This window comes from Corvus moneduloides, chromosome 10 (genome assembly GCF_009650955.1).
Source record: "Corvus moneduloides isolate bCorMon1 chromosome 10, bCorMon1.pri, whole genome shotgun sequence".
Taxonomy (NCBI): domain Eukaryota; kingdom Metazoa; phylum Chordata; class Aves; order Passeriformes; family Corvidae; genus Corvus; species Corvus moneduloides.
This window is the reverse complement of record NC_045485.1, coordinates 19,115,740-19,143,674: the sequence shown is the minus strand read 5'-3', so window position 1 is coordinate 19,143,674 and position 27,935 is coordinate 19,115,740. Positions and strand designations below refer to the sequence as shown.

At 45.9% G+C, this 27,935-nt stretch overlaps 1 protein-coding gene across 10 annotated transcripts; it reads right to left on the bottom strand.

Moving 5' to 3' along the window:
• Nucleotides 1-18: 18 nt before the first annotated feature.
• On the bottom strand, nt 19-27,842 carry AP2M1 (adaptor related protein complex 2 subunit mu 1). 10 transcript variants are annotated; one of them, XM_032120114.1, is made up of 14 exons: nt 27,775-27,838; nt 17,252-17,364; nt 13,621-13,626; nt 11,595-11,860; nt 10,100-10,182; nt 6,538-6,543; nt 5,842-5,977; nt 5,604-5,745; nt 4,906-4,917; nt 3,181-3,300; nt 2,523-2,658; nt 1,701-1,798; nt 1,443-1,554; nt 19-1,132 (listed from the first exon to the last, which is right to left on the bottom strand). In XM_032120114.1, the coding sequence occupies exons 2-14, from the start codon at nt 17,323-17,325 to the stop codon at nt 998-1,000; spliced, it is 1,326 nt and encodes a 441-aa protein (XP_031976005.1). In that variant the 5' UTR covers nt 17,326-17,364; nt 27,775-27,838; the 3' UTR covers nt 19-997. The 10 variants fall into 10 exon arrangements, with proteins under 10 accessions (XP_031976005.1, XP_031976014.1, XP_031976004.1 ...); XM_032120113.1 differs by lacking the exon at nt 27,775-27,838 and adding an exon at nt 26,818-26,861 and having other exon boundaries at nt 669-1,132; XM_032120115.1 differs by lacking the exon at nt 13,621-13,626 and having other exon boundaries at nt 669-1,132; nt 27,775-27,842.
• Between the last annotated feature and the right edge of the window lie 93 nt (nt 27,843-27,935).

Genomic DNA, 27,935 nt, shown 5'->3' with positions numbered 1-27,935 from the left:
GCAGCACAGCCAGCCTTCTCCATTCTACATACTTTATTAGATTCAGAGCTGGACAAATCACAAAGTGTACAAAATGGAGACCACACTACCAGAAGCAGGATTGTGGATTGCAGCAGCATTCCTACGGCCCAGAAGCATTTGGTAGAAGCGTGGAGAGGGCAGGCTGGGTCAGGGGGCTCTTACTGCCAACTGCATTTGAGATTCCCCGAGGACAGACCCTGTTCACATCCTGACAGAGCTCAGCCGACCCACACTCCCTGGGACAGTGGGGCCATGTCTCCAATTTGTTTGGAAAGGACAGACTGGCTCAAGCCAGCAGTGGGAAGGGGTAAATGCTCAAAGGACCTGAAATGCTGTGCCACCCACATACACACCAGCAAGAGCCTAAACCCTCATCCTTTTTGGTCACAAACCTTCCCACGGCAGGACTCTATACTGACAACTTTGCAAGAAATAAGGTGGTGGTGAGATCTGGTGAGCCCACCACCTCCTGTGGTGGGAGCCCAACAAACTCACCACCCCAGACATCTCAGACTGGCCAGCAACATCTACCACAACAGCAATAGCTAGTACAGAAGCCAGGGTAACTTCAACTCAGATTTGTCCAGTCTATGTTTAGGTCTATTCTACGAGTACATATGCACAAGAACTTCAAAAATACTAGGATATGATGCAAGTAGTGAGACACCAACAGAAGAGGAGTTTAATGGTGGACGTTCCCTAGAAAGATCACGAGAGGATGGGAGTTAGACTAGCCCTTGCCCACCCTGGGACGGGGAGCAGGAGGCTGACTGCACCCCTGTGCACAACTGGGTTCTGAACTTCATCTGCAGCGTGGGTGGTAACTGAACACAGGCAGGCGAGTCCGCTCCCGGGGTGAGCCACAGGGTCTTTCAATCTGCATCGAGGGGCCAGGCAGACATCTCTGAATGTAGCTGAAGACTGAGGAGAGGCAGAGCATGGCTTGGAGAAGAGGGAGCCTGCCAGCCTGCTGGGGCTAGCATCTGGTCTCGTAGATCCCACTCCTGCCGATGTACCTCACCCATTTTATCACATCATGGTCACTGTAGTTCAGCTTTGGCTCAAAGACTTTCAGGTAGCGCACCTTCAGCCCAGAGGGTGCAAATGGGACCTATTGAGAAAAGGAAAGGCAACAGAGAGCATTGGAATGGGTGTAAGATGCTCTCTGTACACAAATGCCAGAGGACCCCCAGGCAATGCATCTAGAAACGGACATCAAGAGCCACTGTTCCCTACTCCCTGCATGCATGGCATCAGACTCCTGTGGCTTTAAGGACAATTTTGTTCCATTGGCTTTGCCATCTGGCTGACCTCACCTGTCAGCTTGTGACAGGGAATGCTCAAACCTGTGTAACTCCCAAGAGGGACTGACAAAGCTTCTCTAAGGTTGGCTGCATCCTGAAAGGCAGACAGGCACTCACCTCAAAGTTCATGGAGATGGGAGGCCGAGCCCACTTCTTCTTGTCATTGGTGGGCAGCAGTTCAATCTCCGCGCTGATCTGGGATTCCTTCATTCCAGCCATACGTTTTATCCTATCGGAGAAAGCCCAGAAGTGACAGGGTGCCAGAGTTTATTCTCCTCTTCACTACATAATCTCAGGGCAGGCAGGAGCACTAAACAGACCCTGCCTCCCCAAGGCCTGCCCCTGCAGCACCCCAGCCCCAACACGCTCACTTACTTCCAGACAATGGCATTCTCACTGGCCTTGTACTTCGCCTTCCCTTTCATGCAGATGACTTGCACTCCACTGGTATTGAGGGGTGTTGGGATCCGGACCTGGAAGGCACAGTCTGGTGAGCAGGGGCAAGGACATTGCAGCCTGGGCACTCTGGGCAGTCTCAGATGGTCTGTCCTGGACCCCTTGGGCCTTCTCTTCTCTCTTCCCCCCAGCTCAAGGCCCAGAGAACATCAGCTATCACAAGGCATCTTAGGCTAGCTCTCCCTTTTCTTGCTTTGAAGTACAGGTTCAAACACAGTTCCATAATCCACAACAGTCAATAAGGAACAGGGCAGAGATCTCCATGCTGCAGGAAACCTGGCTAATGTTGGGAAGATCACCTCAGGAAGGATGCCAGGATGGCCATGGCATTGCAGCAGGCTCTGGACAGCCCAGCCTTGCAGCAGTAAGCCTTCTAAGATGGGAACTAAGCTGCAAAGCCATCCCTAGCCTGTCTCACACAGCTCACAGCCTGCTGCCTGTCTGACATACCATCAGATCGTGCAGACAGAAGAACATGAAATTTTCACAGTGGCTGAGAAATTAAGTGAACAGTTGCTGCAGAGATGGAACGAGGCCCCTGCCAAGACGGCTGCGCAAATGAAAACAGCTTCCACCTCCCTATTCTACAGCAGCTCCCTCCCACAGCACAGCAGCACCACACATCTGAGGGGTACTCGGTTCACTCTCTCAGCCCTGTTCAAGCCTGAAGACTCATCACGCCTCATAAACTAGAGGCGTGATTTCAAGGCACAAGATACCACAGGTTTCTTTTCCTCTTACCTCTATCTTCTGGGCCAGCAAGGAAGGTTTGAAATTTGATTTGATCACCACCTTGACTTCCAGCTTGGTCCGACCCACCTCCCGCACCAGTGGGATCACACGGAAGGGAAGGATAATGTCCTTAGTGGTTCGGTATCTGCAGGGGTAGAAGCTACAGTGAACTCTGAGGAGGAGTTAACTCCCTTACGGCCTCCAACTGCATCGCCCTCCTAAAGAGACAGCCTCTGAATATGGCAAACATCTTAGAAACATCAGCCAGAAAGGGAAACATCCCAGAAGGAAACAGCAGTTAAGATCTATGCTGCTGTAGGGCAGCAATGGTTTCTTGAGTCTCAAGTTTTATATCTGGTTCCTGCCAACAGCCCTGTTCAAGGACACCAGTTTTAATCACTAAAAACAACACATATGGCAAGCTCAAAAGTGAGAAAACCCACATCCAAAGCCATGTTTGTGGCAAAGAAAACTAACTACACAGCTGGGCTTCCACACTTGTAACAGACAGATTTGTGGCACACCCTACAGATTCCACTCTGAAAAGGTGGTGGTAAGTGTGTATTTCTTAAGTGCTCAAGGGCTGCAAGTTGGCCTGGGAGCAGCAACACTACTGTAGCAGCAAGCAGATGCCAACACCAGCCTGTTCACCCCCCACCAACAGTACCTCATGAGCTCAAATTCTCCATCTGGTGGAATGAAGCTGATGCTCCTCTCAGAATCAAATTTGCTGAGCCTCACACACTGGTGGAAAGTGCAGTCATCAATGGCAATTGACTGTTTGCCACTAAAAACACAAAACACAGTTAGAGAAGCACAAGCTGCAGCTCTGGTATCTTGGTGCAGTCAAAGTCTGTCCAGGCAGAAACTACTCTACAGAGCATGTTGCCATCGCAGGTGTCCAGGAAATGGGGAGGCAGGGAGAGATTTAGGGGATAGCAGCCTCTTGGCTCAGACTTTCCTTGTTTCACCACCACAAAAATCGTATTTCAGGAAGCTTGTTTGAAAGAATTTTCTCCCTCCTCTCCCCAAAGAGGAGAGATCTTAAAAGAGCACCCTTCTGTCATAGCCAGCAACACAATGCTTGGGGTCTGCCTGCCAGCAGCACTCAGTACTGCAAAGGCAACTCTGCCAACCCAAGTCTTCTCACAGCACAGTTCAAAGGAGAGAAAACACTTTCCTGTCCACAAAGCTATCCCACTGCCACACAGCCAGGAAATGCCAGATTCAGAGTCTTCCTGTTCAGAAATCTCTTCACAGCTGTTCATTTCCACACTACCAGCAGGTGGTCTAATTCTGAACCGAATTGCCAAACCACAATATTGTGACGTACAAGTCTGTATCTCTCCTTAAAATCTACAGAGCTACCACCTGCCCACGTAGGCACACCAGCCTAACCTGCCAGCACTGAACTTGTGCCAGGCACTTAATCCTGAGAATACAGGACCCAGGTCAGCCAAAACCCCTCAGCTACTGAGAGGAACCAGAATTCAGGAGCAACAGAAGAGAGAGCATTGTAGAGAAGGTGCAGCAGTGTATCAGTGGTATCTAGGTTGCCCCAACTGCTGGAAGCAACAGTACAATCATGCCAAGAGAGTGTGAGCACTACAGCAGGTTCAGCTGTCCTAGAACCACCATTACCTACACAAAGGGGAAGCAGACTGACCACAGGCTGACTGGCTGTCTAGCTACACAACCACCAGTGGTGTGGTTTCTGCTTCAAAAGGAGGAGTTAGTCTTTCCTAATCTGTTGCCCAGATGACAACCAATGTTAGCCAACTAATTCCTGTTTCTTTGGAAAACAGTTGGGAAAACCCTCTGCCGAGCACTTCTCCAGGTCTCAGGCAGCATTACTCAGGGTTGGCCTTGCCACATTCTAGATCCCAAAAAGCAACTGGCAGCAGCTGTCCACTTTGGTCACCTTATAAGTAAATGCTTCTGGAGAGTAACATCTCCAAGCTGGAGATATCCACTGGATAATCACAGCTGGAGAGAAGCACCTACCAAGAATCCCTGTTCATCTTACTTCTGTAACTCAAAAAACCAGCATTATTTACTGGCAAAGGCAGTTGGCACAGGAGCTTTGGGACAGTGTACTGACTCTTCAGCCTGTGTAGTTGATATTTTCACTAGAGTAAATCCTCACTGGGCCCATCAGCCACCTCAGGCTCATCCATTTTACTAGCTCAATTCAAGTACAGGAAAGATGGCTTAAAGGTGACAGTGAAGTGATAGCTCTTGGCTTGGTTCTGAGAGAAAAGGCAAACAGCTCAGCTCCATTTACAGGAACCATCATGGAAAGTGTCTGAGATCCAAGTTACATGCACAAGTCACACGAAGCAAGAGACAGGAGGAGAGCAGAATGCACACACAGCTGAAGCAGATTATCTACCTTCCCAATTCACTGGGCGTCAGCAAAAAAAAAAAAACAAAAACAACCAAGAGAAATACAGATGAGTTGCAAGTGGTTAGTGAGAGGAAAGTGGCAGTCCCTTTTCTTTTATCTCTTCACCCCAAGCAGGAAAGCTGGAGAAGGTGTAAGAGCTGTTTTCAGCTTCAATGTGGGTACTGACTGAGGTGCAGCTGGGAGGGAGAGTAGCTGGACTCTCAGAAAGGATGTGCCTGCAACTCACACTGCCACTGATCACCTGTAATCAGCAGGAGGGGCTTCCCCAGTTTCTGTCAGCTGTTCTACTTTGTGAGAACAGTCCAGGCAAAGCAGGCAGAGGCATTCTTTCACTATTTCTTGGGAGCACTGCTACTGCTTTTATGATTAACAGCCTCTGCACTGAGGAGAACTGCTAGAAATACAGATTCTGGGAAAATCCATCTTGGGGAAGTGTTTCCAGGTGCAAGAACTCTACACTTAAAACTGTGAATCTTAATACTTAAAGAGCTGTAGAGGCCCTGTATTGAGGGGCCCTCAGACTGGTAGCTTGCATGACAACTGATCTACCCAAAGTTAGCAGTACCATCTGAAGGGAAGAAAAAAATGCAGTTTTTCATCTGTCAGATCAGAAAAACTATTGAGGGCTGCCTTTTCATAGCAGTCCCTGGTGGCAAGTGGTCACCAGGTCCAAGACCTCTTACCTTTTCCCCGTTTCATCTGCAGTCCCTTTGCCCTGTTTTTCAATGACAATCTTGTCATTCATGCCAAACTTGCACTCTGGCATTCCACTCAGATAACTCTTCATCACCACTCTGCCAGAGACATGGGCACTCAAAACCTGACCTGGTTAGAGAAGATCACAGTTCAGAACACTTTCAAGAGTCACCACTCAGAAACTCTGAGCGAGAGAAGGATGCCAGCTCAACACCTCCTACTTACCCTGTGGGGACATTAAGAGATTCACACTCTCCAGCACATCAAGAAAGAGTTCATTGCGACGGTATTTGATTCCTTCACGTCTCCATCCAATCTGTCCAGTCACCTGGCTGGTGATCTGGGACTGCTCCTCCTTAGTCTGAAGGGAAGAAATGACATCTTAGACATAAATCAATTCCTCTAAATAAATTCAAAGACTAAGAAACCTCAATCTAAATCTAAGAGCAAACACTTGCCATTTATTACACATACATGCATTTGTCACTTAGATACAGGTGCTGTCACACCTTGCATGATTTGGTCATTCCCTCCTCAGAACATAAATTCTATGCCTAACCAAGAACTGGTCATAGCAACAGCAGGGAAAGTTCCTCTGCTTTGTTAGCAAGTCCATTAGGCTACATCTTAGTGCAGAGAGGCAGGGATTCTACCAATGGCATTCAAATCATGTCTCAGACTGTCACATCAATCCACATTAAGCAGAGAAGCTTAACATGTATTGATGTAGCAGTTCACACCCTTATCCAACATGAAACCCCAGGGCCACAAGAGAGCTAATCCCCAATGCCTGTTTCTTAGTAACTGCAGTCATTAGAGTTACATACCAACACTAACCTAATATGCATCTGACGGCACCCAAGCTCTAAGCCTCCAAAAAGCACCAAGGGTTGTGTTGAGAGGCACAGAGAGGTTTCCTACCTGATGCTACAGGTGGGGGGTCCAGTCACACGCAGAAAGTCAAGAAGTAGGTGTATAGTAGCAAGTGCAGTGTAGACAGGGTTAACAGGCAAGCAGGTCAATAGCAAGAAAAGGAAGGAAGGGAGAAAGAGGCAGATTAGGCTTAAGGCTACCTGAGGACAAGAAAAAAGCAGGTCAGCTCTTTGTTAATTAGGTAGCTAATTAGCACAAACAAGATGAGGGGTTTTGACCTTTAGCTCCCTGCAGGAAACCCAGCACTCCAAGCAGTGAAATGGATTTTCAGGCTTGGCCCATTATGGACAATCCAAATACAAGGCGGAGTAGAGCTGGAGGCAGTCAAAATACCACTCCCAATAACGTTTCTATGCAGAGCAAACTCATGCTGGTGCTCCTAATGCAAATCCTGGATGTTTACCATGTCACAGATACCCACACTATGGGAAACACCAAGCACTTTGGGTGCTGTATAAAGCAATATCCTTGTTAATTCTGCTCTTCCACCACGACAACTGCACAACACACAAGTGGGTACTCCCACGGCAGCCTTGCAGTGGGCCCACAGGGTGGCAGTACACGATCTCAGGTTCACACATGCTCTTGCCACAGATACGGTCACTTCCTGAGCAAGCACAGCCATTGTCATATCATCTCAGGGACAGTTTTGCATTCCCCTGAGAACTGCCTAGGTAAGTGCTCCATACAGTATGCGAAGTACCTCTCTTGTCTATCCCACAAAAAAAACACTGCCATATCTGCCTTGTTCAATGCCTTGTTCAGGCTTTAGAGGAACACGCAGATTTATTACCCAGAGCTCTGGCTTCCAAAGGGACACTGATCATGTGATGACATTCCCATCTCCTACAACAGCACCAGCACCATGAACCCACACTTACTCTGCAAAGTGACTGGATAGATCTGGAAGCAACTGCTGAAGTTGAGACCACCCAGCAGCATGAGTATTCCCTAAGGAAGGCACTGAAGGCACCTGGGTCTGGAATTTCTCAGGAGCGGGGGCTTCCCAGAGCTGGACAAGTCAGCTAAAATGGCCCAAGAATACCCACCTTGTGCTGAGCTGTCAGCATGCTGACTAGGCTGAAGACAGCCAGCTACCAGCAGGTTTCCTAGGATCTTCCAGCTGGTGGTGGCCCTCTGCCCACTTTAAAAAGTAACACCAGCATTCTAGCACTAAAGATCATCTATGGCTTGGGGAAACATTGTAACTAAGGGTTGACCAACTCACACGCCCAAAATCACTTGGAGGGGAAGAAAATTACAGTGTACATCTAGTTAACGAAGTCTGGACAAATGCAGATAGAATCTTAAGAGTGAGAACAGTACACGCAGCACAGCTACCTCAAGCTGTAAAAGCAAGGTTTAGCCTCTGCTGGAGGAAGATATCCAAGCCAATGGCTTCATCATTTCTGCTACAAGACATGAGCACACAGCCTGCAGTCCTGCCATTTGAGTAGTGGGTTACTTCAAGTGTAGGGACTAGACGTAAAACTACATTGCATACTAACACCTTTTAAAACTTGTGTGGCACATCAATCCATTCCCAGAGCACACAGCTATTTCCTTGGCAAGCAGTGCAGCAGTTTCAGACACACTTTCAAAGAGAATAAAGCAGATCTTGTATTACAAGATCACCTGCCTGGAAAGACCACTGTAGCCATATAGGGAAGGCATTCAGAGCACAGCAGCTCAGTACGCCTCAAACTGCGAACAAAGAAAAAAAGTCGAGTGTGGAAAGTCTGCCATAAGTGGATTTTGCTCCCTAAATTCCACAGGACACTAGCCCAAGGAAAGCATCAGCAGGAACTAAGCAAAGATAGGGAACACAGATGATAAGACCATTCAGACCCAGATTTTGGTCCTGGGCACCTGTGTGACCTGGCTCCAAGTCAATGAGGAGCTGAAGGTTAGAAATACCAGAGTAGAGAGCAGACAAGGAAACATGGCAGGTACTGTTTCAAGTGATGCCCTTGCCATTCTGCGCCTGCAATGGATTACTTCTGCTTTTTGAACTGGGCTCACAAAATTCCAATACTGAGCAGAAGAACTGCTTACTTGTGTAAAGCTGACAGCAAACTCCTCTTTGTAAAGAAAGGATTAAACCTGTTGTTGAATTAAGCATGATGCTGTGACAGTGGTTTGCACACGAACAGCATGAGAGTTTGTTAAAAACAACAGAAGCAAGAAAAGAGCAAGGGAAGGAAGTGAGGGCGGTGGTTAGTTTTGAGTTTTTCTAGGAACAGGAGCTGACTCAGCTATCTTCAGTGCTGACTGCCCAAACTGTCAGACTGCAGAAGGCCAGAGATTTACGCTTGGACTCGTGATGGGGACTGAGACCGGATGCACTCACATCTGGCCCTATTGCAAAACAGTGTGCCGTTCTAGCGGGAAATATGTTGCTCAGGGGCAGCTTCTCTCTCACCTCCTCTTGAGATGCAGTTAGTCTTGCTACTAGATTAGAAGTTTAAAAAGGAATTCTCAGGAAATCAGTGCTGATGAACTGAGTTGAAACAGAGCCTCCAGAGACTCTGACCTCTGCTAACCTAAACAAGAACAGTCACCATGCAGGCTCTTGTTTAGCCCTTTGCTTCTGTTTGTACCTGAGGCTGAAGCTTTACTCTGCCACAGACTGCTTCAGAATGGACTCTCAGCTTTTTTTTTCATTGCTATGCAGGGGAGAGGACTGAGTTTTAGGCTAAGTCCTCATTACTAACTTGCACAGTTGTGTCAGATGTATAAGGTGGACAATATTCCTTGGGAACATGAGAAACAGACTGAGTTTCCCTTGAATTCAGAGGTTGAGCATTATCTTATGAGACAGGAAGCCTAGTTTTGAGGACTGTACCTGGAGTAGGATTAGAACTAGTTTAAACACATTCCCCAAACCAGTCCAACTAACCATCTTTTTCCCAATACGTCCTTTATCTTCTAACTCCACGTAAACTTTGTTGTAAGGGTTAATACTATGCTAAAAGCACAGCAGAGATTCTCATCTCTAACACAAGAAAGCTCAGGCTGTACTGACGCTGACCTGCAAGGGTATTACAGGCAGAAACAGAGCAACACGAGCTTCCTGACTAACAGCAAGATTCACAGGGCTGAAGAATACTTCATTATAAGGTAGGCATGAAATCCTGACAGCTCAAAGCACTGAAGGCTGGTGGAGAACAGACCTGCTCAGTGAGATTCACACAGAAAAGAGCTACTTCTGGTTCAGCAGGTAGATTTGTTTATCCTCTCGGAAGCTGACACAGAGCAGAGGCCAAAGCCAACAATCATTTACATGCAAGGGACTTAACCCAGCTCTGGGCTCTTCCTCTTGCATCTTATCATGTGCCAGGAAACATGAGGCAACACAGCACAGGGACACCTAAAACAAGGTGCCACTTGACCTGATATACACCCCTGCCAGGGTGTTCTCAATCTACTCAGGCACCCTCCCTCCACACAGGTCAAATGGTTAGCTAGTAATTAAGACCATACTCTCTCAAACAGGCTTAGAGAAAATTAACCAGCAGAGCAGTGCTGTACCCCAAATTCCTCTGATTACCTGACTCTTGATGCCTTGCTGAGTGATGAAAGTCTTCAGGGCCCCTGTTTCAGAGTTCTGAGGATAGCCAAAGTCCAGGATTTCTACAGAAGGGTAAAAGGTTAGTTCAGAGTTTCAAGGTATAAACACATCAACTATGCTAACTATTCCTATAAGGAGAGAGGCAACTAGTGCACAGATACTGCTTATCATATCAACATATTGAATTTCTGGATAAGTTGCTGTAGCATTCCTTATCAAGAGAAAAGAATCATTCTTGCTACACTGAGTTCCCAGAGCAATACTCTGGAGTCGAGGGGTGGTGGAAAACTGTCCAAGTAATGAATTTGCCAGTTTTTAAACACAACCATACCTCAGGACTAAATATCAACTAACCTAGCCATGTGCACAGGGCACACTGAGGAGTTCTTCCAAAAACATCCAAGGGACAATAGAGGGTTTATCCAACACCACAGCAATTTTATCTTTGCAGGGTTTTTTTTTTTTAAAGTTTTGTTCTTATGAAGATATAATAAAACCCAAAACCTAAAACAACAGCTGAGTAGTGGCACTGAAGGATGAGTGTGAGACGGAAACAGATCTTAACTACACACAGTGCACTTAACACCTACTCCCCTCAAAGAGGAAGGGAACAATCCACAAGAGATTCAGAGGGGAAAGAAGACCACTAACATGATACTGAGCAACACCACACTGGGAGGTTTGATCTCACTGTGCCTGCTACGAGACAGCATTGACTGACCAAAGCAGAGAACAGGCAGTCTCTTGGTCTGCCCTGAGGGAACAGGGAAAACATCAGTCACTGTGACCCTTGGCTAAGAATCCCAGGACACACACGTGTGGTGCCTTGTCTGGAAAACACATTGAAACAGAACTAATACAAAAATGCTCATGATACGCGAAACAGGGGCAGCTCAAGGGCAACCTCCACAAGCAGGCTGATATCACAAGCAGCTGAAGGGACACTATTATTAATCTGTGGTGAAATTGGGAGCTGTATCAGTGGGGGAGGTAGGGTTGGGACAGAGAACATTGCGTTTTATTGATTTCCTTCTGTTCAGAATAGAGCCCAAAAGGCAACTTACTAGGGGCAATCAACTTCAGCCCAGGATGACTGCTACCATACACTGCTGGAGCCACCTGAGCACTAGCTGGCCTTAGAGGTGCTACTGACAGTCCTCTTTATACACCTCGGGGTAAGGAAAGCCTGACATCTACACAGGATCCCCATAGAAGCTGAGCTCCAGTACAAGCTGTCTCAGTTATACAAGTGCACAGCTCCCAACACTTCAGGGAAGTGAATCAGCAGAAGGCTATGGGCTTGAGGTACCATCCACATTTGCAGTACAGGTGGCATTAGAAAGCCAAACAAGTAATTTTGAACTCTGCCACACATGTTAAAAATACTTCAAGGATTATTACTACATCATTCTAAACTAAGGATTTCAGAATGACCAAGTGCAATATGCCATAGTAGGTAAGAGAAACATCTCACCATCCAGCAGCTCATAGATAAGCACGAAGTTGTTCTTTATGTTCTCCTCACTGATCTTCCCAAAGTAGGCAGTCATCACGTCACACATCTTGTAGAGAAACTCGAACACCATGGCAGCGTTGACATTCTGCTTGGTGACAGCAGCCAGCCAGATGTTGGAGCGCTTGACATGGAAGAAACTTGTGCGGGCGATGTTGGTGACGGGCGAGCGCACCTGCTGCCGTGCGTGGATGACATTGACGCGGAAGGCGTCCACGGCATTGCGCCTACGAAAGCACCACCAAAGACAAATCAGCACAGCAAACGTGAAACCAGCCGGCTGCACAGTTCTGCTTATGCCATTACAGTCAGACACTGACCTACGCACACCAAGCTCACCTAGGAAGGGTGCCTGGGGATGTCTCTAAGAGGGACAAGTGAAGGCTCTGAGCAGAGTTAGACACTAAATTCTGTACAAGCTCAAGGAGAGAGAGTGCTACTGGTCTCTAGGGAGCTTTGGACTACAGTCTAACTGTAGCCAGAAGGAGAAGCAAACCTCCATCTGGAGTAAGATGGCAAAGAAACTTTCCCTTCAATTAACTTTGACAGCACTCCCAATTGACTGCCATAGCTGGAAACAAACACATTAGCAAGTTATGGCTCGAAGAGTCCAGTTTTGACCAAACACCTAATTGCTGTCTATTCTGCAAGCCCAGGCCTTCATAGTCTTGCCCCAAAGCAAGCTGTAGTCTCTCAAGATACATGTCAATGGCAGTTGCTCCCAGACATAAAACCAAGGAAGAAACAGCAAAACTTGCCTGGGTCACTCAAGAGATATCAGTGCCCAGGAACACTCCAGAAGGGAGCTTTAGTTCTCAGATCCACCTCACCTCCACACCCCACACACCTTGGAGGGCAGGCTCAAAGCAGCAGGAGGATCAGGACCACCGCTGGCTTTCCAGTTACACGTCACCTCAAGACTGCTCTGCTTCAGAACAGGTGTCTTGCATCCAGACTCAGAGTCCCCATAGTGCAGTGTGCCAGCAGTACTGCATGGTCCAGGACTACTTATAGTCAAGGGTTCTGCCCAGTGCTGAAAAAGTGCTGTGCAAGCTGCCCACAGGTGCTGCCATCTTTGATCCAAACTGTCTATACACTAGGAACAGGGAAAAAAACCCTCCTTGCTAAACAGGGATTATGAATGACATTCTGGATGCCAGCTCTTCTTGCACACTGGTCTCCTTATCACGTAACTACAAGTCAGAGTAAACTTCCCAAATTAAGTCCATCAATCCTGAGAATACAGGAAGGAAGCCCAAGTGCTTTATATGACAAGACCAAAACTTAAAGCAACAGTCTACACACAAAGCCAAGGCTCATTTAGTCGTGCTTTATTACTCATACTCTCAGACACTCTGTAGAACAGGGGGTCTGACTGCAGCATCAAGGCCATGGTACTGATTATGCAGAAACATGTTTGAGAGCAGACAGTAGTATCATCCTTGCAAGCAAGGATACAGGCATACAAATGCTTGTAAGCACTGAGGGTTGTCAACAATCCAACACACAGTTCCAAGTTAGAAAACAAAGGATATTCAAAGGAACATATGCTACCACAGCAGGTGTTTGCTCCTTGAAGGTCTGGGGATGTATGTAGAAGTTTCATCAGTAAACATGCTCCCCCATAAGCAAAATTCTGGCTTTGAATACTTCTCAGGTTTTATTGCTCCAGAAGGTTTGCAAGTTGGAGTCAAATTACTATTTCATTTCTACTTTAGTTTTTCCATAAGAAAGTAATTTAATCTGCTATAAAATAACAATATCTAAAAGCCCCAATCCTCCCCTCCAGTAAGCCTTGCAAGGAAAATTCAGCTTGTTCTGGAGCATTAGCCCTCCCAGCCTCAAGTTCTAACCCCCTAGAAGTAGCACCAGAACCAGTCACCAGACTGGTGCACACTAGAGGAGAAGCCTCAGGTCAGGGAGGCTTTGCTAGCACACCAGGTGCCCACTGTGCAGTGCCAGTCGTGGCCTACCACGCGTCTCTTACCTATTGCTACAGCAGCCAATGAGATGGGATGGACAGAAATGGCGCCAGCGGAGAAAGGAGGAGTGACAGCAACAAGAGAAAGGGTTAGAAACACACACACAAGGCACAATGAATCCAAAGAGATAAGAAGAGACCAAACAGCACCCCCTCCCCCTGCTCCTTGGCGCAGAAGGCCAAGGTGGTATTGGATGGACAGTAACAAGCTACAGCAGCAATGAAGCCCTCGCAAGGTACAACACTGACATGCCACAGTCAGGCTGTCAGCATGGACAGACTTGTGTTTGGCTGAATTTTAGGGTAACTGGGCATTTAGTCCAGCTGAGCTGCACCCGTATCACATCAGTGATACCCAGTCTGCTCTGCTAATAAAGGTAGCAGGCCTTGGGGTGGAAAAACCCTGAAGCCTCAATCAGAGGCATCACCTGGGGACCGCAGAGTACCAGGTATCTTCTTCCCAGTCTGCCTCAGGACAGGGCTACAAGTCTGGGTGGGAATTTCTATGATAGTACTTCTCATTTGAAGGTGTTTGGGTCGATGCTTTCTGGTTTGGTCCAGCCAACAGGAAATACAGCAAGTTTGATAGAGCTGGAGCACATCTGGAGAGATAGGGCACATCCTGCAGATTCAGACACTGCTCTATCCAGCTTGCACTTTTTCCTTAAGGATCAAGAGCCATGAAGCTGACATGAGGTATTAGAAGCTCAGAAACCAAACACCTATTACATTTAAAGTGCATGCAGTTTGTCACGTAAGCTGCTCAGTTTCAAATAGCTTAAGTTTTATTACATATCTGCATACTTAAATGCAGGTAGGCTCCCCAACAACTAAGTCACTGAAGAACAAGGCACTCAAAAATTACAGCAGAGCCCTCCATGGTATCCTGAATTAAATGCATGGTGTTTTGCCTTTTTTTTTTTTTTTTAATAAGACTGCTTATACATGCAGCTAGCTGCTGTATGGACAGATGCGCTACATGCACCAAAGCCATTCTAAGTTGCAAGCAAAGAATGTTCAAGTTTTGTGGTACTTCTGCCTTTAACAAAGTCAAAAGAAGGATATCATCATTGTTTGTCACTTTGGTCGTTACATCTGAACTAGTATGTACTTTTTAAGGCCCTTAAACTGTGCAAGCGGAGGTGTTCTCATAACCACAGATGATCTTTAATATCTCCCAACTCAGAAACTGAGGCTTCAGAATGACAAAGGCAATGGCCAAGACCAAGGAGTCTTATGGGTCAACCACTCATGAAGACAGGGAGCAGTTACGCTCATTTCCTGTTCAATTACTTCCCAACAAGAAGGGTGGGTTCAGGCCTCAGCACTTCAGAATTACTGCTTAGGAACTAAGAACTGTGTAGTATGCTAGAAGTCTACTACTCAGTTGTTTGGTTAGAGACAGAACTCCTACAGAGTTGAGTACAAGCTACAGTATCATGGCTATTCCTTTCCCTACCTCCCACTGAGGGTTATGATATTAAAAGCTTTTAAGCAGACCAGACATTAATGCTAATGTTCAGACTAGGAAATTGAAAGATTCTCAGTTTTTTGATTACACCACAAAATAAGACACAGCCACTTTGTAACAACTTTTTCTGCAATTACCCTTCCCTTCAGTCTGTTTAAAAAAATTCAAAACCAGCACTGAAGGCCTGTTTGAGAAGAAATCCAGCACCTTGGGGAGCAAGCTCGGTTAACAGCCAACACCAGCTCCACCTAAGTCACAAGACTGACACTTTCACAAGAACTGAACGGATGATTTCACTCAAGGGAACACCGACTCCTCCAGTCCTAGAGAAAACACTGGAATATTTTTGGCACTCTGCCAAGTGAAAAAGTTAAGATAGGATCAAGCAGGAAATCCCATTTTCTAGCTTTGTCTGGCCAGCCAGCAGGAAGTACTTTATCACGTACTGAACATAAGGCGTTCACTTTATAAGAGAAATGAGCCAAGATAAAAAGCAATAGAATATCACATTAAAAATACCTACTTTGCTCCCCAGTTTGCATCTCCACAGCCATAATGCCATTTAAATTAAAAGGCCTTCTTGAATAAACACCAGTTTGAGAACAATCTTGTAAGTGTTTCAAGTTTGCAAACAATAAAAAAATATTTTTCCCAGAAACTTCAGTGAAAGTGTCCCTAGTCCCCACTTGAAACATTCTTGGAAGCTACCTATAATCCAGACCAGCTTAGGTCAGTCACTGTGATACCAGCTTCACAAAGTCAGTCCTGTCGTAAGAACTGCCATGAAGAGTTTCAGCTAACAAATACTGAAGACTGATGAGAGTTTGTACAGTAGAAAAGAGGCAAAACATCATAACCACTGGCTTTCTGCTTGAGAAATACAATGCTTCCTTGGCTCAGCTATGTGTGGAAGTCCTGGAATAACTCAGTCAACCTTAGAACAGGTACTTTGCCTTAGCTGACCTAGAACAAGCGAAGAGACTTAAAAGCTCATTAGGTGAAGCCTCATTACAGACACTGTGTTGACTACTCCCTCGATGAAACAGTACAAGCCTTGACTAGCTACTAGTTCTACCTCAACTTTTAACCTCCACTAGACAATCCATAACCAAAAGGGACATACTCTTCAGACCAGAGCAGTCTGGAAGCAGACTGGCTTGACAGTTTTTTGTAATTTATGGCAAGAAGTTATTTCACAGCACATCCTACCACTAGTCATTGTGAAGACTTGGTACAAACTACTTTTTCCTAAACTGGCCTGAAGGCTCTCTCTCACTGACCTTTGAATTAACACCTACCACAGCTCTGCTTCTGTTAGCTCTGTCTTAACTCTGCCAACTTAATTACTAACTTCCACCTAATGCCTGATACTAATGGAAAACCCACTAGGAAGAGTACCATTGTGCACAAACCCCTTAAATTTAAGGTTTTCAGCCCAAGCAGCACCATCACTTATGGTTCTCTACAGCACTATCCACTGCCTACAAGACACTGTATTTTTAGTAAGATACCTTCTGGGAAGTAGCAGCCTAAGGATTGCACAGATCCAGTCTAAGTGAGCATCATAACACTTGGGGGAAGTGCAATAAGACACCTACAACCTACTGAAGGTTTTCAGGGCTTCCCACAACTTTAGTTACCCAATGGATATAAGCTTTTCACACACAAGGCTGCCATACAAAGCTGGGGGACAGAAAGCCAGCTATAGGAGTACAGCCATGGCTGTTATGAGACTGCTTGCAGATAAAACTTTCCAAGACCACAGTCTCCTGAATGCCTGTACTTGATGTTAGACATCAGTGCCTGAAACTAATTGAGCCCTGGCTGTAGTGTGTGGCAGACAGTTCTCACATTACTGCTCCTGTAAACTTTAGTGATTACAGTGAGGCAGGCTCCCACACTGGCAGTCCATGTTGCTGAAGCATTTGGAATAATGGCCAGATCTCTACCATCCAAAAGAAAGTCCCAGGTTTGGCTGCAGGCCATCCTTCACTGTAGGTGACCAGGGCTTAAATTTCTTTTTTCTAAGCTAAGCCTAGAGCAGCAAGTTGAGTTGCAGTCTTACATGCATGCACAGCTAATGCAGAACAAAGCAGCTCTGGGTTGTTTACCACAACCAAAATGAGACAAAAATGCAAAGACCAGGGATGCAACAGAAGCACTTACCCGATGTCATCCCGGTAGACGCGAGAGATTAAAACCTCTCCTTTGTGATTATAGATGAACAAGCCTCCGATCATGATGGAACTTTAGTTTTCACTTCCCATGTTGCTTAACACCTGAAGCAAGAAAGAGCATATATTAGTACGCCACACAGAAACCATTTGTAGCCAGGACTAAAGCTTAAAACTGGCACTGAAATAGAAGCTGTCTTACTTCTCATTCCAAAAACCAGCATGGACAGATCTGTCCTCAAGGACAACTATCCAAAACATACCCCTTGAATGTAAGAAAAAACACAAGCCTGGAACTACAAGCAAATCAAAGACCCCTTACTTCTACTATAAAGTGTCTATCTCCCTAATGACTGAGATACAAATCAGATGCAATTCATAACTCTTTCTGCATGCAGTTCACACAAATATCTGAGATGTCACCAAGCCTATCACCACATGACAGGGGGTTCCTAGCAGCAAGCACATCTCTGTTTGTTACCACTTCTACATAGTTTTTACACATCAGTGTAAGAGCCTTTGCTAATCCCTAGCAGCCATATTGAGTCACACTTCAGAATTCAAACTGAGAGTCATTTGGCCATGAGGTACCACTGGAGCGGGAGGTCACAATCATGACTCACTCGAACTGGGAAATAGTCCCTCAGAAGTTACCCTCCTAAACTGCTAATCTTCTCTTTCTTCAAAGGAAGACTGATTTGGAGAGTTACAAAGCTGGTAGACATTATTGTTACAGAAGACTTTTTAAAATGTACAGCTACTTCACCAGATCCCATTCCTGGAGCCTTATGCACTCCCATTCACTTAGGTCAAGGTCAAAATACCCACAGCAGCAACTGCTTGGTTGGCTTAGTCCCAGGAAGAGAACTGCAACTGTGACAGGGCAGGCCTTGGGTGATCACACAGGTACTGCTTAGCTTGGGCACTGCAGAGCATTAGATAACAACCATCTCCACACTGCTGTTTGGGTGGGTTAGCCTACACCCACTGGTATGGGCTGGGTGAAATGGATAGGGAGAGGCCGACCTAGAGACAGATGCTGACAGTGAACTGATACGTGTCTGCTCAGGAATGCTGCAATGACAAAGTTAAAGTGACCCAGCCTTGGATCACTTCAAAGGTCAGGAAAAAAAGGGAATACAAAACCAATACACACATCAGAGGGCCTAGAGGACTTCTGGATTATCAAGAGTAATGTATCCTCTAGAAGTTACATCCAATAAACTACAGTAGCTGCCCATTTGAAGGAACTACTGCAGACGCGAGTTCTGTACTAAACCAAGGTTTATAGTGCAGTCACTAATTTTAATTTCAGCAAGACAAAAAAGGAATTTTAAATTTCCTAAGCCTTTATACCAACATTTTTAGCTACATCTAGTGAGTCCTCAAAGAATAACACTACTCATACTTCTCTGCTATAGGTCTTCAGCTTCCAGACGGCTGCTTCTGCTTATTAAAAGGGAAAAAAAGAGCCAAAAAGTTAATCATTAAGTCAAAATAGAAAGAGACAAGCAGTTTTCCCAAAGCTCAGTAGTGAGCTTTCTAGCTTTTATTCACACATTCTGCTGGTCAAGTATCTCTGGCTACTATCGTGCTGCCTTCTGCCACTTGTCAGTGGCTTCCTGTGGCACTGTCACCAACATTTTTTCATGTCTGAGACTCCATCTAGCACAGAATAGCTTTTCAAATATGGTTTTCTTCCATTCCCAACTGTAACACTTTATAACTTCGGGACACAAGTATTTAATTTACTTCCAGGATAAGTCTCTGTAACCAAACCTATTAAGACAGAGGCAGCACATGGTCCAAGATTCCCATGTAATTCGAGTGGGAAAAGCCTTTGTGGCTGCTCACTGCCTCATGACCAAGGCTACAAACTGTAGTGGCAGCAATATCAGCATCCCCACAGCAGAAGACAATCCCACTGGTCAACTGAACAAACCCAATTGCTCAGATTTAAGAAGTGGCTGTACCACAGACTCACAACTACTTACACAAAGCACACATAGTCCCAACAGGCTTGAAAAGGCCACTTAGAGGTAATGTGCAGAGCTGGAACCCAAAACATGGAGAATTGAACACAGCTGCCCAACAAGACAGGCAGATGCTGAAACATTTGCAAGGTCATTCACACAGGCCAAACAATGAAAAAAATGAGAAACATTATGACAGTGAAAGCAACTTGTTACCCACTCTAGAAAATGCTTTCCTATCTACTAGTTTTTTCATTCCAGATAAGAAACAAGCATGTGTTTTCAGACTGCTACAGTGCTGGCTTCCACATTCAGATATGGACTATTGCAATCAAAGGTGAAGAAGAGCTCCCGTGTTTTCTTTAAGACTTACATTGTATAGAGCAGCTTCCTGGAAGCTTATGCAACTGGGCAAAGCTGGATCATAAGAATCCTACAAACCCTTTCCAGAAGAATCCTAGAAAGCACATCCTTGAAAAAAAATAATCTCTCCTCTTGGGTTTTAATGCTGCTTAAGTTATTTGTTTCACTATTTTTAGTATGAAGGAAATGTCTGCTGTGATGAGCAACAGGATCAGACATGCAGCATATACAAGACAAAGCCTCTTGCCAGCATGACAAGCCAATCACTTTTTGAAAAAGCCTTGATTTGAATATTTACTAGATAACTATAAAGCACGTAGAAGATTGCTGATCAAGCTTTGCATTGGAAATTAAAAGCCTTCTCTTAGGAAGATCTACAAACTTTAAATGTTGACTGAAATAATTATGCCACGCTTTCTCATATGTTAGAACATATTCTGTAACAGCTTTGCTGAAGTTACAGGCAAAAAAATCAGCACTTTTAATTGCATCACAGTACCAAGCAGCAGAGTCAACTGCTTCCTCATCTTACATGTTAGTGAAAGCATGTTAGATAGAGAGTAGATAGACCATGATGCAAATACTTTCAGTCTTTAAAAAATTCTTCATCAATGCAGTGAAATGCTAGGCTTCTTCCTTATACAAAATAAACCAGGAGATGAGCTCAAGCTTCAGACTTCCCATGCAAAGTTAGCTCCTGGTTCCACCTTCATTGGCACATTTAAGAGCTGTATTGGTTCATACTGCAGAGCTATTGCTCAGTGTCTTGTCTCCAGTGTTGCCAACAAAGGGACAGTCAAGTAACAGAACAGGTCAAAAAAACACAAAAAACAACTCTCGAGGAGTTTATTGATTTAAGAGCTCTCGATGGATCTCTTAAAAAATATTTGCCCAGCCTCCTCTCATCAGCAGCATCCCAGGGCAAAAACAAACAAACCACACTGCAATTTTTTATAACAGCTGTACAAAACACCCTCCTTTCTGCCTTAAGCCTCCTTTTTCTTCTTCTCCAAGCTTTGTCTAGCGGCCTCCAGTTCAAGTACAGGAAGAAGCAATTAAGAACTAGCCCGCATACTCTATCTCCAGGCCACTCAGAATTTTTCAAATCTCCACTCCATCACACCTTTTCCAGAATTAGATGTTCCCACCTTATTCAGTTGCTCTTCAAATGAAAATTGCTTTATGCTTTCATCATTCTCAGTGCCTTCCTCTAAACACTTCGCTTCTGGAAGTGAGCATAAAACTGCACAAGTTGTTCAAAATGTAAGCAAAGCACAATACAGACAATGTGATAATCATACATAGCCCACTTTGATCTTTTCCTAGTGATTCTCAATATTTCACTTACACTTTCAAACTATCACTCAGCAAGAAGCTATTTCATCATCTGTCCTAACTCCAGGATCACACTGAAAACACATGCAGTATAAACCCCCTTGCTGCATGCACTCCCATCTAATGGCATCAGAGAACAAGGAAGTCTCAACTACACAAGGTATTTAACACAATTATAAGCAGATCTCCCTTGTCTGATAAACTTCAGCCTCTTGAAGAGTTCCAAGCATCACAAGCACAGACAGCACAATGGCATCTACACAACTTACAGCAAGTTCAGTTCGGTGCAGGGCTGCTCTCTGCCCGCCTTCACCAAGCTTGCCCACGATGGGAGTTCAGGGAACATGGACAACATTCCAGTCTTTTGCTCAAACCTTGCATTAAATCCCTTCAAGACACAAGATCAGAGTGACTACACTCCCTCTCCACAACAGAATTACTTCCATCAGCTCATGGAAGCATGTCCACACAGCTGGAAACTCAAGAGGTGGAATAAGTAGCCCAGAGATCTATGAACAGAGAGGAAAGCTACACAAAGAGCAGAATGCAAAAGAAAGTTGCTTAAAGCTCAGCAAGAAGAATGGCTCTTTAAGATGACAATGGCTATCCTTGAAGTGCCTGCAGTGAAAATAAGCCTGCTTTGTTTTGATCTTCCTTTGTGTTTCAAGTTCCACAGATACTCCTTTCAACGATTTCAAGGTTACATTGTAACTAGAATGAGGATTTTAGTGGTACAGTTTAGACATAGTACAATCTTCCACGTATTTTACAATAATTAATAGTTTTCTTTACAGATCAGCTTTGGAAATGAAAGATCCTAGTGCTTGCAGTGGTTAAGAACTGCAGGGAAGAGGGTCGAAATTAATTTCAGGCTGACATTCAGTGACTCATGGCTGCTGGAATCAGAAGGCCTCAGAATAAAAAATCCAGCACAGGAGATGGGTACATCTGCTCCCTGTGCACTAGCAACATGACTCAGAAAGCATTGCTCAAGCAGCTTTCAATGACTCATTCTGCTCCTCTCCACAGCCAGCCTTTTCTAGGGAGCTTGCTCTACACTGGTTCTGAGTTTCCTCAGCCTAATATCTCTCACTGTCAGACACAGTTTAAGAGCAAAGCCCACCACTTCCTCAGCTGTTTACCACCAAGTGCCTGGAAACCAAGATGACTCTAGCTGAAACCTTTGGGTTAATGATGCATCAACTGCATTTTCAGAGCTTGGCAGCTCCTCTCCTTCTGTTTCACTAGCTTGAACATATGGCAACCTGCTCCACACTGGTAGCTACAGCCCTGTTTTCTACTTACAGTATGGATGGATTTATTCTAGTTAAGGTACAGGGATGATCCACATGCATGTTGAATTCACACCAGTTGGTGAGTAATCACCTTAATTTAGGAGTAACAGCCCTCTCCCAATACACTCTGCATTCTTCAAGCAGCTACTGGGGTAGATGTAACATCTGAATGCAGCTCCTACAAATACTTAAGGCCAGTAGGCTTCCTACCCTCCTGCCAAGTGCTCGCATTCCCATATACTTCCATTTCAACCCATAAATAGAAAAGGAGCATGAAGGGCATCACAGACAGACCACATACTTATATACATGCTTATAAACCCACCAGGAGTTAAAATGACATGGAAATTACTTTTCAGAATGCCTTTTTACTCAAGTGAAGATGAGAGCATTAAAATATACTTTTAGAGCAACTGTGGCAAAGTTACAGCATTAAGACAGCCAGCTACAAAAAAAAAAAAAGTACATGTATAAAAACAAAGGCTGGGATGAAGATTTTAATGCATTTCAGTAGTTACATAACAGAAAAGCAGCAGGATTAGCCGGGCCTACAATGACTGACACGTTAACGTGCACTTTCCTAGGAATCATGTGTACTTGCCTCAAACATCTCAGCGCTCCCACTGTGCAGGGGATGTGCATTAAGCACCCCTCTCTCAAACCACCACGACATGCTGGATGAAGCCCCAGAAGTCAGTCTGCAGCAGGTAAGCTGCAGACCATAACCAAGGGAGTCCAGAGAAAGATAAAGACACGATAAAGCACAGTACCTGAAAACCTACTTTTGCTCACTGATTCTATCATAGATGGAAAATGCTCTGTTTATTAGGTCTGACCTAAAAACAGGTGGTTCTCCAAAAGTCAGACTTGTCCTTTCAGGCCTACATTGTGCCACCCACTTGGAATGCACGGGTGAAGTCAGGAGCACAAGCTCAGGCAGCAGGACCATGTTGCTGGACTGTCAGTTTCACATATTGTGGGATGCAACAAGTGGCTGGACTGGGAGCTACCTAGTGAGATGATGCACTAAACCTGCATTTATCAAGTGGAGATACAGCAGCTCCCTTGTGCAGCATGTGATAGCTCAGCCTTCCTCTTCCATTTCCTCTACATCAATTCTGATTTAGAATAGCTGTTGAAAAATGAACAACATGCAGCATGGAGCTTTCTTAGACTAAACAAGGCACACTAAGGAACCAACTAACCAGCACAGTTTGTTCCCTCTGCAGGTGTTTGTTTGTATCTGCAGCAACTCTTTCAGAACCATCACAGCACACAGTACCAATGCTGTAGTTTCTGTCCAGCGCACTACCCTCCCATGGTCTCTCTACTAGAGAAGCCACAGCATCACACCAGCAGTAAGACACAACTGCAGTATCAGTCATCTGAATTCTAGCCTAAATCCCAGATACACAGATATTCAAATGAGTGATTTTCTCCAATACCTTTGTTCCATAACCTGAGGTCTTTCACATGACACCACACAGGCCATTAACCCTTCCCTGCACCAGGAGAGACAGTGCCAGCTTCAACCTACACCACAAACTTTGGAACAGAGTTCTCTACCTTTTGCAACTGCATCTGCACAAGTAAAAACAAACAAACAAACAAACAAGCTGATCTGGTCAAATTTGTTGCTTAGGAAAAACAGTGACTTTTTAGTCAGTTTTCTGCAGTGGTAAAAGGAACACGGCTGCAGTAACTCCAGTTTCACATCCAAGGCAAGAGATACTTGTTCTAGCTCTAAAAGAATGAGGAACTGTCTAGAAGAAACGTGTCACTAGCAATGTAATGTGCCTACAGCCTAATGGTACCAAAGCCACTATAAATTTTGGGTGTATATTGGTATTTCTGCCTCAAGAAAGCACAAATGCACTTCTCTGAATCCTTCCATGCCAGCTTCTCTAAGTCCAGCATAGGCAGAAGCTCAGGAACTCTTGAGCCAGCCTGTTTGCTCTCAAGGCATCTGCTCAGCAAACCCTCTGTGTCCTCTCTTCAGAGGTGCAGTGGTGACACAGCAGCTCAAGAATAACTGCTCAGGAGCAATGTGACTGCAGCAGTTCTTAGGCTGCCCCTAACAACGTAACTACAGTTTCACATTATCACCCACCCCAGCAGCGCCAGGATTTGATGAGCACCAGTAGCATCACCAATGAACACACTTGTCCATTCATTTTAGGGGGCAACTTATGGGATCAGCTGTTATTTTCCCAAGCCAGTTGTGCGGGTGATATTCTTACCACAGGGATACCTGTCCTGGCACTACAGATGGGGAAAATAAGCCTTCAACCAACCACTGACAGAGCAAGCCACTGAGGCTGGATGAGCAGAGCTCAGGGACTGCTGCTCACCTGAACAGCCCTTTTGGCCACAGCTCTACTGTGAGACAGGCCATGAGCTTCATCGAGTTTCCTGTACCATCAAGTACAGGGTAAAAATAAACACAAGTTGATCAGTAGTGAGCCCAAGACCCAGCCACTTGGACTTTGTCACTCCCATTAAGGGGCTGGAAGTATCCCACAGCACAGACATCACTTAGCTTGAATGCAAACAGGAATGCTGATTTCTGTAATCTACAGAGCACACCCAGGAAAGAGCAATCACAAGTCAGTTCATAAGCTGGTGTAAAAAACCAACCCCTTTAGTAGTCTATTAAAAGACAGTTTGGGTTCTGACTTAACAGTAAGTAAGACTTCTGTGCATTAATGAGCTTATCTAACTAAGCAGTTCAAGGTACATTAGCTGCTGAGTTCTCATCCAGGAAGAAACCAGGAGAGGTATTGAAGCTCTTGAGGGCAAATCACCAGCTGTAACCATTTCTGCATTCCAGAAATCAGTATGATCTTGGACAAGTGACAGTAGTTGAAGCAGGAGGGTGATTAGTCAGGCTGCTCTGGTAAACTGGAGCTGAAGGGAAAACCCATCCTTCCAGGCTAGCCCTAGCCATTATCCTAGCCCTACCCAGAAGACTTAAGGCTCAAAACAATGCCATCACCCCACCAGCTAATCTAAGCACCTAAGCTTTGCTTAGAGGGCTGCATTAGCCACTTTCCAGGAGGCCATGGGCTGCACCTGGTTTTAAACAAGAGTATCTGCAATCACTTCATCCTGGGGAAGACAGGCTGCATAATTTACTTAAGGGGCATACCCTGAGCTAAAGAGCTCCTGAGATAAACCCATCAGTTTCAGAGAAACTGTTCCTATTTTAAACCAAATCCCATAAATCCCCATAACCAGTGGGCAGAAAGAGAAGCACGTTCTCTTACCAGGCTCTCCTACAGCCCACTTCTGCGTGCCATACTGCATGCAGCCAGTCTGAAGAGTAACAAGAGATAAATACTGGGAAACACAAGAAGCTCCCTTACTCCAGCAAAATATCACAGGTACAGCATTTAACACACCTCTCCACCATATTTTGAGCCCAACCTTATGTGAACAGCCCCAATGCCTTCTTCTATTTCTACCAGTTCTACCAAGGCATTTCTAAAGTCAGTTTGAACTACTTGCTTTTTACTCTTGAGCTAGAAACCCGAACAGAGATTTGCTTCCTGTGCGTCTTCTACCAGAAGAGATTAGAGGCACAGAGCGGAGTTTGAGTAAGAGCTTGTATTCTGCACACCACTAATGGTCTAGGTGCCCTGATGTGTCAGCTTTTCTCTCTCTACTCTTACTGGAGAGCAGATAACTGCATTTCACATTCTGTGCCTCTGCCTGCAAGCTTTTAGCTGAGCTGCCAACCTCCTGCCAAGATCAAAATAATACATGACTTGCCAGTAACTTTTGACTCAGTAGGTCACTCACTAAAGGAGAGAAGCAGACTCTGCCTTAGAATCCAGTTATATTTTGGCACCACAGGCTGTACTTCCATCCATCCTTCAGTTAGGCCCAAGAACAGCCTTTAAATACTCTAATGGTCTTCAGTAGAATAAGCTTAGAAAAACAGTGCAAGACATTGTGCTGCAAAAGACAGTCTTGGCTTTACCTTCTCTTGATGCAGGGATGAGGAAGGCAAAGTTTAACTAGGGTCACAGGAAGTTTCTTTATAAAGCCTGTTTTGTTTAGTGACTGTTCCTGCTCCATCAAAAAAAAAAAAAAAAGAGATAGTATCAAACTAGAATGCATTTCCAGTTCCTCGTGTTTCAAAGAATGTAACCCTTCACAGCCTCAAGATTCAACTCTCCAAAAGCCAGGACTGTGCTCTTTCGGGAGGAGGAGGCAGCCGGCCATGATACCCTTCAAAGACACCCCAACGCTCTCCCTGGAACATGGCCATTCTGCAGACCAAAGAACACCAGGTACCTTTGTCACTAGATGTCAGTAACATGGCATTTCCTACAGAAGAGGAGTGATGCCTGCCTTCTGACAGGAAAAATATGTAAGTAGACAGTTTGGCAGCATCTCTTCAGATTTGAGATTGTCCCCCCAAGCAAAACTCACAGGGACACACACAGCTTTTACTATAGGAAAAAATAGTAGCTACAGCTCTGACAGCATTCAAGCAAATGTTGCCCAACCAAACACCACATAAGCCCATATACAGTTAGAAGCCTGCAATACCTAGACTTCCAAGCCACAGAACCATTCAGACTCACCTATCTGGGCAAGTTCCAGGCTCAGATTTTGGCAGCCTGAGGCTAAAACTTGATAGCAGCTTTGTCATACTAAAGCAAGCAGAAAACAGATCATGGATTCACACAGCTTATGGAGAGAACACTAGATCAAAAGCAAGTCACTTCCCAGTGGGAAGAGAAATCAACTGCACTGAGCGATAAACACAGGCTGTGCTTTCCGCAGTTTTACTGAATCCAAAAACCTAGTCCTGGGAAGAATGGATGCGGAAATGCATCCAGAAGAGCCGCTGGATAGGAGCCTGCTTTAAGCCTCAGAATAAGCAGTTCAGCATCAGCAGCGCTGCGTTCTGCCTCAGCAGGTTTTCCAGGGAGGAAGCCGAGTGCAAGCCATGACCCAGCTACCTCACGTTTGGATCAGTAGTACAGGCAAATAATTCTCGGAGAAGTTCCAGTCCGATCCGACTGCAAAAAACCTTTGCTCAGGCTGACCTGACGCATTGGTGCCGGCCTTCCTGTACCACACACAACCCGACCCCGTTCCCACCCTCCCCCGGTGCAGCACCGCAGGGCTGCCACACAAGTATTCCAGGCAGAGAGCTAATTAACAGCTGCTAATAAACCCCCTGAACCCCAAGCAATGTACGAGCGAATGATGGGGTCGCCCAGCACCCACTCAGAGGAAACTGAGAAAAAGCCCTCCCGGGCGGCCCCGCTTCTCTCCCTCCCTCCCGGCTCCGGGGGCACTCCCGCGCCCCTCCCAAGGGCAGCCGGCGGGACACCTCGCCCTGCAGCCGGCTCCTCGCCCCCGGGCCTGCAGACCCCAACCCCCAACCAGCGCACAGGGAGCCGCCACCCCGAGCAGCTCAGCCACCGCCCGGGCGCGGCCGCAGAGCAAGCCCGGCCGCAGGAAGCCGCCCGGAGGAAGGACGAGGGCCACGCAGCCCGGCGGGAAGCGGAGCGCGGCCCGGGGCGCCTCACCTGCCGCTGCCACCGCCGCCGCCGCCGCTCGCCGCCCCGCGCCCAAGATGGCGGCACCGCCCCCCGCGCCCCGCGCCCCCCCCGCGCACTGCAGAGCCGCCGCGCGCGCGCCCCGCCCGCGCCCCGCCAATGCGCATGCGCCACCGCGGAGGGGCGGGGCG

Coding starts and splice junctions, on each gene's coding strand:
- AP2M1 (XM_032120114.1), bottom strand. CDS start 17,325: ATGATCGGAGGCTTGTTCATCTATAATCACAAAGGAGAGGTTTTAATC. Junction 2,659..3,180: donor GGAGAATTTGAGCTCATGAG/GTACTGTTGGTG, acceptor CTACCCCTGCAG/ATACCGAACCACTAAGGACA. Junction 1,799..2,522: donor TGCTGGCCCAGAAGATAGAG/GTAAGAGGAAAA, acceptor TGTGCCTTCCAG/GTCCGGATCCCAACACCCCT.